The 12,341-nt window shown below is 39.9% G+C and overlaps 1 protein-coding gene across 13 annotated transcripts in view; it reads right to left on the bottom strand.

Annotated features, from left to right (window-relative positions):
* Positions 1 to 162: 162 nt before the first annotated feature.
* nrcama (neuronal cell adhesion molecule a) overlaps positions 163 to 12,341 on the bottom strand; it is a 64,680-nt gene continuing 52,501 nt past the window's right edge. For 7 of the 13 annotated variants that reach the window (XM_063501263.1, XM_063501269.1, XM_063501268.1 and 4 more), the window contains 12 exons: positions 12,027 to 12,252; positions 11,616 to 11,731; positions 10,305 to 10,512; positions 9,820 to 9,942; positions 9,519 to 9,695; positions 9,296 to 9,328; positions 8,693 to 8,758; positions 7,076 to 7,198; positions 6,770 to 6,925; positions 5,088 to 5,219; positions 4,918 to 4,996; positions 163 to 3,566 (listed from right to left, as the gene is read on the bottom strand). In XM_063501263.1, the coding sequence (XP_063357333.1) occupies positions 3,332 to 3,566; positions 4,918 to 4,996; positions 5,088 to 5,219; positions 6,770 to 6,925; positions 7,076 to 7,198; positions 8,693 to 8,758; positions 9,296 to 9,328; positions 9,519 to 9,695; positions 9,820 to 9,942; positions 10,305 to 10,512; positions 11,616 to 11,731; positions 12,027 to 12,252 (1,674 nt within the window). In that variant the 3' untranslated portion in view covers positions 163 to 3,331. The remainder of the gene's footprint in view (positions 3,567 to 4,917; positions 4,997 to 5,087; positions 5,220 to 6,769; positions 6,926 to 7,075; positions 7,199 to 8,692; positions 8,759 to 9,295; positions 9,329 to 9,518; positions 9,696 to 9,819; positions 9,943 to 10,304; positions 10,513 to 11,615; positions 11,732 to 12,026; positions 12,253 to 12,341) is intronic. The other 6 variants (XM_063501274.1, XM_063501276.1, XM_063501275.1 and 3 more) reach the window with 3 other exon arrangements.

Below are 12,341 nucleotides of genomic sequence, written 5' to 3'. Positions count from 1 at the left end.
ACACATGCGGTGCCCCAGATGTATGTTAATCTTGTGAGGATTAACTTTCAGTTTTTAATCTCTGCTGGTCATTAGCTGGAGAAAAGACAAATCATGCACTAGGTGGCGCCACACACATGCACATACACACTTTATGTTTTACCCCTTGTACAAAGTCAAAGAAAAACATACCAGTTGTGGAATCCTGAAACCAACATTTATTTCATTTTTTTAAACTTCATTTAAAATACAAAATATTTTGCAATATTATATCGTAGAGTAAACCATTTTGACAGCCTTTCATGCTTCTCGTGTAGCGTTAACATTAACCAGAATGTCATATCATATACTGTGTATCCTACTGTATGTTAACCAGTAACTAGAACATCGTTTCTGGTGTATTCACACTCCAATTTGCCAGTTCGGTTATAAATCCATGCTGACCATATTTTCATATGCTCCCAATTAATATTAATTGTGGGGTTTTTCGTCTTCTTTTTGCATGCACACGCTTTAAAAGGATATCATTTTTAACTGATGTCTAGTTTAGGACAATAGTTCTTGTGCAAGCTACATCCACCCACACGGTGTTGTCCCAAAATAGATGCATGTGTTTATTTTAAATGATATAGCCTATTTAACTGTGTGCCTTTTTTTTTTTTTAAATTTATTTGTAAAAAATACAGAAAATGTGCATGAACGGTCTAAGACAGAAACAATACAGGTGTCACAAGAGCTCAGTCACAAGTTAAATAATCTCCTTTGATACCTGATCGGCTAAACATTTGCAAAGTCACCTGACGGGTTAAAATATAAAATAACTTCACACCAAATGAAAAAGAATGATAACTGTAAATAGTCCCATCTCACACTGAACTGACTGAGGTCTAGCTCTCACCTTCGACCTCAACGTGCTCAATTCAAAGTATTATTTACAAAAATGCAACAGAAATATCTACACGTGGAAAGCTGACACGTTGCAACCTAAAAACTTGATGCAAGTTATGATAAACCCAACACATGGAAATGTTCTCTGAAAAAGAAAAGGAAAGGAAAGAAAGTTTTGCATGTCCCGTTGAGAGTGGGAGCAGACTGCTTGACACACATTGGAATTATAGACTGGTACCAATGGAAACAAAAAGCAACGGCATACATTGGGCACGCTGCAACGCGGTAGCATGCATGTGGTGCACACGCTCACTCTCGTGCACCCGGACATTCACACTTAAGCTTCATTCATTTTACAGTAATATAAAACTCACTGTGCTCAGACTGAGACGACATACAGCATAAGGGTTGAATGCATAAACCGAAGTCACCAGTGTGTTTTAACATTTGGAGTGAAACAAGCAATATTTTCACATGAACAGATACACCTGTTTTCACATTCAGTATCATTTTTATGACCGCGTCGCTTCTAAGCGCTACCAGCAAATGTAAGTCTATTCCAGATGTTGAGTCTGGTTCCCACTGGCAGTTACCTGGTGAGAAGGTTGGCAGTTTTTTAGTGCTCCCAACAGGTTGGGAGAAGTTTGAAATGGACACATGACACATTTTTCCCATTTTATTATCGAGTGTTCATAGCTGGATGGTATGATTATATGATGTGTATACACTGTGAGCTGATGGTAGCTGGATAATATGATTGTCAACAAGGGCATAGCAATCTATAGGTGGAAGCGATCCCTCACAACAAATGCCACTGTGTAACATCAAAATTGTTCAAATCAAGTCACGTTTATAGCACTGTGTAGGAACCCTGGACTCCACAATGAAAGAGGCTATTTTTTTAAATAACTAGCCCACATACTCACAATATTTAGTGGCATTACAGCTGATAAAATGGTCTTAGTTTTAATGTTCCCCTATGAACAACTTTATTATCAGCTAAATCCTGAAGCGCGTTATATTGCGGTGTTGAACACTCGCGTAGCTTTTAAAGCTGTTATTAAGGTAAGGTCGGGTGGTATTCTGAATGCATCGCAGCTGTAGACTTCTTGAACTGCTCTGAGCTCTGGTCTGTCTCATGTATGAAGGAAGGATGTAACTATGGATCAGGTTGCCGTTCACTACAAAGGCACTAGAAACCGTGCTGAGAGCTTCTCAATCATCAACATCCAAACATCCAGGCACCGCTGCGCCATCTCTCAGTGAACCTTTCTCTAAATGCGACATATTTGCAGCACAGTATGCACAGCACATATGCAAGAAGGAATGCTATTGGAAGCAGTGCTGGGGTAGCGGTTAGCTCTGTCCACGTAAAACAGAGGCCTGCGCAGGGGCCACAACTCGAGGTGGAAGCACCTGGCAATGACACTGGATCAATCACCGCTTAAGAGATCAGTGAGAAGAAGTGCAGGCTTGGGAAAAACACAAAAGAATGCAAAAAAGAAAAAAATGGGAGGCCGACTGCAGTTAAGTGTGGGAGGTCTGGCTAGCTGGCTGGTGTGATAAGTGGCTGAAAGCTGAGCTTATCTAATGTCTAGCCAGGTTTTTAATGACCGCAAATAGACATACCTGTCCTTAAAATATAGCTTTCTTCTTCTTCTACCACATATGTACAAAAAAGGTCCGTCTCAAAAACCTATTCTAGCTTCTACTTGGAGTCACACATTTCACAGCAGTCTCTGCAAAGACACTGCTGCCTTTTTCTTCTCTATATATCATACGTGATTTGACACTTTCTGACTGATAAAAAAAAGGAAACAATAAAAGACATACCCAGCTGCTTGTAGGCGTGCATGGTATACAGTTTCAACACGCAGCTTACCTCTGCAACAACAGACACGAGTGTGGGAAAACGCTTAATAGGATCACAATTTACTCCATGCACATGTTTATGAATGAGATTGGATGCATTTTTTTGCCTGCCTTCTGGTTATGTACTGTAGCTTGATAAAATATATCTTTCTTGATATTTCATATCTAGTATATTTTGCAAAGGATATCAAATGGCACTAACACACTTAAAAGATTCGTGCTCAGTCTGAGTGGTAAAAACCCCTTCGGGTACATTCCTTTTGCTTTTCTGTATTGTTTGCTCTCTCCTTCCCTCATTTCACACCTTCTTTCAATGGTTATGGGTGATGTGGAGCCGGTCTTTGCCATGTTGAGTGCGTCTTGATGAGTGGAGGTCACAGTGTGACCGGGGCTGGCAGGTGTGGGGATGAGGTCGTGTCAGCAGTCTTGGTGACAGTTAGCCATGGCCACCGGAGTGAGAACCACCAAGGGGTTAAGGTAGGTGTCCACAACAACTGTCACCTTAGCAGCTGTCACCACAGAGATGGTCACATTTGCCAGGGTGACAAGGGAGTGGCTGAAGCAAGCGTTGCAGCCAGGCCGTGGCCCTTTGTTAGACAAATGAATTCATGGCGTTGACAGGCGACGGGGCCTCCGAGCTCTCGTTGCCTTCGTGCGTGTCTTTTTCTTTCTTGCCGCTGTACTGGCCGATGAAGGAGCCATCCTCGTTGAACTGCCCGTCCCCACCTTCACCGTAATCCACCAGACTGTCGTCGCTCTCGTCACGCCGCACCGTTCCGTTGGACGGCGTCCGGCTACCCTTCAGCGGCTTGTGGTCCTCAGTGTCACTGTAAGGAGTAGGAAGATGGCTGAGAAAGAACTCGTGCAGCTTGCAGAACGTCTTCTGCACTTCTCATAACCTTTTAGAAAGAAAACAGGCTCTTCAAGCACATAAGCAGTCTGGCTTTTCCACTGCACAAGCATACCTTACCACAGTGACAATATCACTGCAACTTTATGCCATCTTTGGTACACATTTTGATGAAGCTCACTTCAAATGTGCAAATACATCCACAAGTGATTACTTTTTTAAACTAAAAACTTAAAATGAGCAAAATCATGGGTAAGTGATACATTACATGTTGTGGTACTGTTATTGTACAGTGGAGCAGCTCAGTTAAATATCATTTAGGGTGTTAGTGCTGTGGTGGTTTAAGTCCGGGTGCAGCGCTGCAAGAGGAGTTTGCAAATACGTGCCGTTCAGTCCTTTGCAATGTACTTGCATCCGAATGCAATTTCTGAAACACTTTCAGTCAATATGCTTTCGCTTTACATGCAGGAATCAGAAAATGCAAACAGCATCATTTAAACCATTTTGTCACGCTCCACCTGTATTAAAACATTGAGTTTTATTCAATACTATGGCAGCTACAGTGAGGATCATACAAGTACTTTAGCACTTAATGGAGATATTAAACAAATTATCATTATTAAAACAATAACATGAAGGGAGCTAGAAGCAGTTAAAGCAGTAATATTAAATGGTAAATCTGGAGTGTTAATGCTGGTACTATAATGAGCATCATGACACAGTAGTCTCTGCCTTCATTTTCTCTTTAATCAGGTTTTATAGGTTGCTTGAATTGCATGCTGCTTTTATCGCATCTCGTCTTACCTCTCCATCGACCTAAACCCCTCCCCCCGAAAAACAAAACAGAAAGATAAAAGTGGAAGGACACATGAAAAGCAATTCATGAGCCACAGTGAGTGTCTATTTTTTGTGAGCTTTTTTTGGAAACAGACAGCGCTTTCAGCTCTGCTAGACGAAGCATGCAAGATCTCACTTGTTTTAAGAGCAGTTAGTATACAGTTGAAGAGGCCAGAGATGAAACAACTTGTTAAAATTGACATATTGTACAATATGAAAAAGCTTTTTTTTTTATATTAGATGGGCAATGTGCAGGTGAGTTGGTAAATGTAAGAGTCAAAGCAGAGTAGTTTGGATTTCGCCTTGCCTCTGTGGAGTGTTTGGTAATCGAGTCTGGTGGGGGGAGTGTTTCTGCAGCCTGGTAAAATGTTCTACATATACAAACAGCCCAGTCAGGACACAACGGACGAACACAAAGAGAACGCTCATACACTGCTCTCTGCTCTGGTCCTATTTTAACCATGCTTCTCTGACTGAAGAACGTCTCTCACCTGTACTCTCCAAATGTCCCATCATCCTCCTTCATGGGTTGGATCTCTGGGTCTTGGTGAGCGTCTTCTTTTTCTTTCACTGTCAGTTTCAACAGCAATTAATTTAAATTTCCGCCCATCCCCGACTACAAGCTTGGACTCATAATGCACATAGATAATGTGTGGTTTACCTGGATATTTGCCACCCTTGTTTCTCTTGATGAAACACACTATTAGAAGCACCAAGATGAGGAGAGCAATGGCACACATCAGTCCAATAAACCAGCCCTGGGTAGCGATGTCTACCTGCCGGCTGGCTACAGCTGGAGAAAGAAAGAAAGAGGAAAGAAAGAAAGAAAAAGGGGTGGGGAGAAGTTCACAGAAATAAAATAAACATTAAGTGTCAGCTCAAAATTTACTTCTAGGCTCCTATAACAGTGAAACTGTCCTCTTCATGCTGAGCAACACTGAGATTAACAGAAGCTGTAAACACAGGATGGAACTGTGAAATGGGTTAATATGACGAAATATATGGAGGACCAAAACAGCCAAAATTTTAATAAAAAATATTTATAATTGGGGAATAAATAAATGACTCTAAATAAATTATTATGACGCTTATGGTGATGTTCAATAAGGAAGATCTGTAATCACTGCTGTTATCAGTGCTCAAACTGCTAGCCTATTCTTTACATCACTTCCAATTTCCCACGGTGTCAAACTGACAACGCTGACATCGTTACTCTAGACCAATCATTTTCTTTCCCCACCCCACAGAACAGAGCCAACTGGCCACTATTTTGCGTACTTCAAATCTCAGCACTCTTCTTTCAATCTGCTTTCGTGCAATCCGTCTCATCCAAGCCTTCATCTTCATCTTCACCACCACCAGCATTTACACTACGGTGGGTCTTGTCCTAATTCTTATCACCGCTGAGATTCTGTCCTGCTATGACAGGTCATCAGAGTCTAATCACCAAGTAGCTCAATTGAATTCTGTATCTCAGTAAATCACATTCAGTTCTTCCAAATGATCTCTCCTTATCGAAATTGTCTTTAATGCATGAAAAAGAATGCAAAACAAAAATACACACAATATTAATGCATTGATACATGCTCTTGCAACAATATTGTTTGGTCTGTGATTTTTTTTTTCTGTTGATGGGTGGTTGTCAGACAGCGTGACCATATAATCCACAAGCAGAGACCTTGTGGATCACAGAAAGATGTGTTTACTTTTGTACGTATTTACTTTTCTATAAATTTTCTGCTTCTATACACTTTCAATTGTATTAATTTCATATATACTTACCTTTCCATTTTCCTATTTATTTAGCCAGACTAAATTATTTCTGTTTTTCGATAACATTGTTTTTTTAGTATTGAAACTAGGTTGCTGTTGTTGTGTGCAAAGTGTGCACTGTAGAGGTCTAATTTTTTATGTTGGTGAAGATTACTGGAAAAATGAGGTGTTCGATTAAACTGGATAATCACTCATTTGCAAGATGAAGAAGCTAAAAGTGCCTGGAAAAGGGTAAAGAAATATGGGTGTGGGGGGTATTATTTTGTTTTACAGAGTCACGTGTTTCTGTCTTTGTTAATTTTTTATTTCAGCAGTTCTGATCCTCGATGCATGTAGGCACTAACACAACAAAATTAAAAGAGTTACAAAGGTAATAATGGGCACAACTTTAAATGACATGCATTAGACCAGAGGCTACTGATGGCAACTCCTGACATGCTTGTACGCTAACTAACTACCGTACATTCATGTCTGAGTGTAACAAACTAAATCTGATGACGAAGGAAAAAAAAATAAGATGAGGCAGGCACTGAAAACAAAAACCATCTATGTTGAGGCATGCTGCCTCACCTGGCACCGTAACCAACATTTCGTCTGTGCTGTGGACTGTCGGGTCGGCTGCATCTTTAGCTATCACTTTCACCCTATAGGAAGTTCCCGGCTTTAAACCTTTTATTGTATGTGAGTGTGAACCGTTTGCAAACTCCTTTTTCCACTCCTCTTTACCTGGAATCGAGGCAGTGGAGAGGAATTAGATTCAGGAATCTGATACTGGGATAAATGCTAATTTTGAAAGTTAAATATGGATCAGATCTAGTCAGTTGTAAGCAAGTCAAGACATGCACTGATGCTTTGAAATACAAGAGAAAGCCTTACTGTTCTCAACAATATACTCCACATATACATTCTTATGGTGTCCAAAGTATTCCCAACTGATCACTGCACTGTCCTCTGATACAGAAGTGTTAACTGTGCCAAAAGCACGACCCACAGGAGGCGCTGGGCACCGAAAAGAGAGAGAAAATGTGTTTTTTGCAAATTTAAAACATAAAAAGTACAAATTTTTTAAAGACACCTACATTTTCAACTTACTAAATTACATTAATCTAGAATAAATCCAGTAAAATAAGTAAAATTATATCAATGTTTACATCTATGAACATCTCCAGAACAATTTGCCAGCGTGTATTAAACAGCTGGTGTCTTTGATAGTTTTTTCCACCACACATTGTAAAGTGGACCACAGGCAAGCTTTAAAAAAGGCCACTGTTGTTACGTTTTGGCTCAATATATAAAGTGAACATTTATCTTTGGAAACTTAAAGTTAAAAGTCTACAAAGTACTGTAGCTTTAACGTTACAAAATAAAATTAAGAAAAGAATTACAAAATAAGTAACAACGCTGTGCAGTTCTAAGCTCCTGTTACATTATTAACAACAGGTCAGGTTAGCTGCTACAAAAATGTCCATCTCAATAAAACACCAATCAGGTGGTTAATATTACTAGCAATATTTTCTGAGCTTTTTTTTTTTTTAATTACTTTTTTGTGACCTTGTGGCAGTTTTGCCTCTGTACACCACCACAGTGGATATTAAACCAATCATTCAAGATATGATTAAAGTTCAAAATTTCAATATTATATTAACTGTTTAGGAATTACAGCTGAGACACAATTGACTCATAAGCAGTTTCATTGCCATGTGAGACCCGTTTTGCTCATTATTCTATGAGAAATTTAGCTGATGAAAAATCTGGACTTAGGTGCCAAATTGCTGAACTTGCATTTGCTATCTCTTCACTGGAGCTCTCAGTATGCGGACCAAAGGCATGTCGATGCAAATAAAGGAGGCCATCAGTAGTCTGAAAAGCCAGTAAGACATTTCACTGAAGCTAAAGACTTTCTCAGGGGCAAGAAATCGATGACTAAGTCGGCCCCTGATCTCAACCCAGCACAGCATGTTTATCAGTTACTGAAAACAAATCTGATTTCAGGAGGACCCAAATACAAGCAGCAAGTGAAGGGGGCTGCAAAGCATCATAAAGGAGGAAGCACAGCATTTGGTGACGTCCACTAATTGCAGACTTCAGGCAGTTATTGACTGCAAAGGATTGTCATCATTAAGCATTAAAGTAATGGTCTTATTTAATGAGATGTTAGATGTTATCTAATTAATGTTGAGCCTCTGAAAATGGGGGACTCTGTATAAAAATTGCAGTTATTCCTAAACAGTAATTACAATACTTTTGTTAAACCCCATAAATTAAAACTGCATTTCAATAACATCTTGATTGTTTGATTTAAAATCCACTGTAATGGTGTACAGAGGCAAAATGACAAAAATTGTATCAGTGGTAAGCTAGTTCATTACCATCACGAAATGACATTTGAGTAAAGTCGCTAAGCTAAAATTACTAAGATGGATCATTTCTGCAGGACTGAGTTCATGGGGAGATAGTGGGGGAGGGAGTAAGGGACACAGGGAGTGCTTGTACCCTTGTGAAACGGGGAATGCAGAGACTGAGTGATGGGGGAAGTTGGGTGAGGGGGCTCTGTGGGGCCTGAAAGAACACGGAAAAGAGTGAGACAAAATACATAAGCATCACAACAAAGAGCATACACTACTGACACGGAGAGTTAAAACGTGGCAACACTTCTTAATACTGAAAGCTAAAATGAAGCACCTGATCCAGCTCTGTATCTACACAAAGAAAAATTAGCAACTCTGCAGCAAATACATTTCTACTTTGTTTATAAAAACAGTCAGTTTATAGCATAAATGTTAGCGCTGGAATTCAAACCATCATGCAAAAGGAATCTGTTGAAACCATGCTCATTTAAAGAAGAGACATACTAAAAGATGAAAGAAAATATCATTTTACAACATAGAAATCCTATATTTCACACCGTGTTACCGTGTAAAAACGACCTATTCTTACAGAACAGGACACAAGCATGGTTTCTCACAATTATTGGATTACCTTAACATGCAGGGGAAAAGTACAATAAACATGACATCTATGCTAGGGCTGTTTTCGTTTCTAATATCTATTAATGCAATTAGCATGCAGATACTTCCAGTGGCAAACTTGGGTTACCTTTGCCTGCCTCTACAGTGGGCCGAGTACGAGCTTCAAGGAAGAGAGAAAGAGAAAGAGACAGAACCTCCTCAGGGTTGTCATTTTTACAGAATTCCTGACATCTGTCACTGCACTGTGGCTACCGTTAGGCTGCTTTAAAACGTTTTCTTCCTATTGAGCTTTTATTTGGTTCACCTTAAGTTAAATGCTTAAACTTCAAGTTCTTGGACACAGGACTCACTTGTATGCATGACTGTGAAAGCCTCCTCTGTGATGATGGGGCCAGAGCCCTTGTTCGTCTTTGCGCTTAAGTAAAACTTGTAGAGCATGCTGGAGTTCAGGTTACTCAGAGTAATGGTGGTCTCGTTGGCTAGAAAGGTCATGAACTGGACTGGTCCCAGTTCGCTGGTATTGTTGACTGCAGACACGGCAAGAAACAGCCAACAATTGGAAAATGCAAAGATGAAAGTTGAAAGGAAAAAGCACAAATGCTGTATAATACTGTGGCGATACACAAAGCTGAAGGTGATTGCAAATCCTACCTGGTTGGTATTTCAGAATGTATCCAGTGAGACGTCCATTGTTGTTAATTGGTGGGCCCCATTCCAGAGTGAGAGAGTCCAAACCAGGGTTGATTACATTGAGAAAAGAAGGAGGCCCTGGGACTGAAAACAAAACCAGAATTAAGTCTGAGTCTGTTGGCTACATGAGCATTTGTAGGATACAAATATTTTATATTTGAAGGGCATATAATAGTGGCTAAGGAGTACATGAACCTGTATGACTGTTAAGGCTTTAATTGGATGTTGGCTCTGTGTGCCCTTGTATTTGGTAGGCTGTCTTACTAGTACCAACAGTGCTACTAGCAGCAGGTAAAATATATATTTTGTATTAATATGTACATTTAAGATATTGTAGTATAGCAACATTCAAAGTGTGGTCATCCATTTAAAATATGGAGGAACTTGGCATCCTATTACAGTACAAGTTTTTTTTTATTCTTCTTTGGACCGAAAGACATACACACCTCCCTCAGGTGTCTCAAATGTCTTGCTTTGGCTAGAAGGCCCTTCTCCTTTGTTATTAAGGACTCTGATAGAGAGACTATAGACACTGTAAGGCTGGAGGCCTGGCAATCGTCCCTCACTTCGGTTTCCACTGAAAGTCAAAACTTGCATTTCCTGATCAGTCTCCTCTTCTGTCTCATGCAAACCATGCTTTCGCCTGTAGTATACCTGCAGAAAAACAGACCAAGAGTTAAATGAATCATTGCGGTGTTGTAACCAGGTACCCCAACACAAAACAGGAGAATCAGAGTGATGCTCAGTAAAAAAAAAGCAGAGAAAAGCTTTTTGGCTCTCCTTCAAAGCTCAAAGTAACTTTTTTCTTTCTTTCTTTTTTACTTCCTATACTACACTCATTCAGACATACACTCACCAGTCACTTTGTTAGATACACCTTTTCAACAGCTTGTTAATGCAAATATATAAGCAGCCAATCACATGCCAGCACCTTCGTAGGGTTAGCCATGTAGACGTGGTCAAGATGACCTGCTGAAGTTCAAACCTAGCATCAGAATGGATGTTGGTGCCAGATGCTGCTAATCTGCTGGGATCAACTATTTCTTAGAATATACAAAAAAATGATTAAAAAAAAAATCATATAGCAATAAAAGGAAAACAAGAAAATATCCAGTAAGCGGCAGTTCTCGGGGAAAAAATGCCTGTTGATTCTAGAGGTCAAAGAAGAATAGCCAGACTGTTTTGGTTTTGCTTTGGTGGGAGAGCAACAAGAACTTAAAAATAACCACTTGTTACAACCAAGGTTTGCAGAAGACCATTTCTGAAAGCACAGCAGCAGAAGACCACACTTGGTGCCTCTAGGCTAAAAACAGAATCCTGAAGCTACAATTCACATGGTCTGACTAAAGTTAAACAACAGAAGATCGGAAAAATGTTGCCTGCCCTGATGAATCTTGTTTTCTGCTGAAACACTGAAATGTTGAGGTCAACATTTGGTGTGAACAACATGAAAGCATGAATCCATCTTGGCTTGTATAAAAGGTTCAGGCTGTTAGAGGTGGTGTAGTGGTGTAGGGAAAATGTTCTTGGCATACTTTGAGCTGGTTGTGCAGCTGAAAAGTGGGCAGCAGACGAATGTTTCCAGCACCTTGTTGAATCTATGCCACAAAAAAATTAAGGTACTTCTCAAGGGAAACTGGGACCCAACTACTCAAGAAGGACTATTTTCATAGTATCTATAGTGTTGGTTGTATTTATAAGTGACATCTACTTTGACATCTCTGTGATGGAGGGGGAAATGTGGCATAAGACAATACCTTGTATCCCTGTAGTTTTCCTCTGACAGAGGGCGGTGATATGGGCTCCCAGTGTACTTCTGCCAGTGTGCTGTTATGAACCATGACCTGCACACTCTCTGGAGCAGACAAAGGCACTGCAAAACAGAGAATATGAAATATTAAGTTGAGCCAGTTTGAAAACACTGTGGTGATGGATCATGGTCTTGTAATAGTAAACACAGTAAGGTTTTATAGTATGTCACATAACTAGTCTTATTTATGACTTGAGCAATACTATAAAACAAAATGACAAGGGTTACAGCCCCTGTTATTAAAACCTTAAACAATACATGCTCATTCTCAAACTTCCCAGTCTGCTTTATCTTTTTCTATCTTCCATAGTTCTGATCTAATACCGAAAAGAAACGTATTTCCACATAATTCGCTTACAGTCTTCTCCAGAGTATCCAAACGCCACTTCAGGTTCAGGCCCGACACCATAATCGTTGAAAGCTTGAACTTTGATTTCATAGGGCACATAGGTTGGAGTTCCAGACACAACCCACTGGGATACATTGGCCACATTCTGTGCTGACCACTCCTTCTCAACATCCTTCTGTCTCCACTGCACTTTATATTCCAGACCGGGCCCATTGGACTGGAGTCCTGTGAGTGGCTACACAGAGAGTAATGTTAATTAGTACTTGCATATTCCATCTAAACAATACATTTAGGCTAACACTCAAATCAATCTGAAATATAATT

The sequence above is a fragment of the Pelmatolapia mariae genome, linkage group LG17 (genome assembly GCF_036321145.2).
Source record: "Pelmatolapia mariae isolate MD_Pm_ZW linkage group LG17, Pm_UMD_F_2, whole genome shotgun sequence".
NCBI lineage: Eukaryota > Metazoa > Chordata > Actinopteri > Cichliformes > Cichlidae > Pelmatolapia > Pelmatolapia mariae.
The sequence above is the reverse complement of the archived record's forward strand: the minus strand, read 5'-3'. Positions and strand labels throughout refer to the sequence as shown.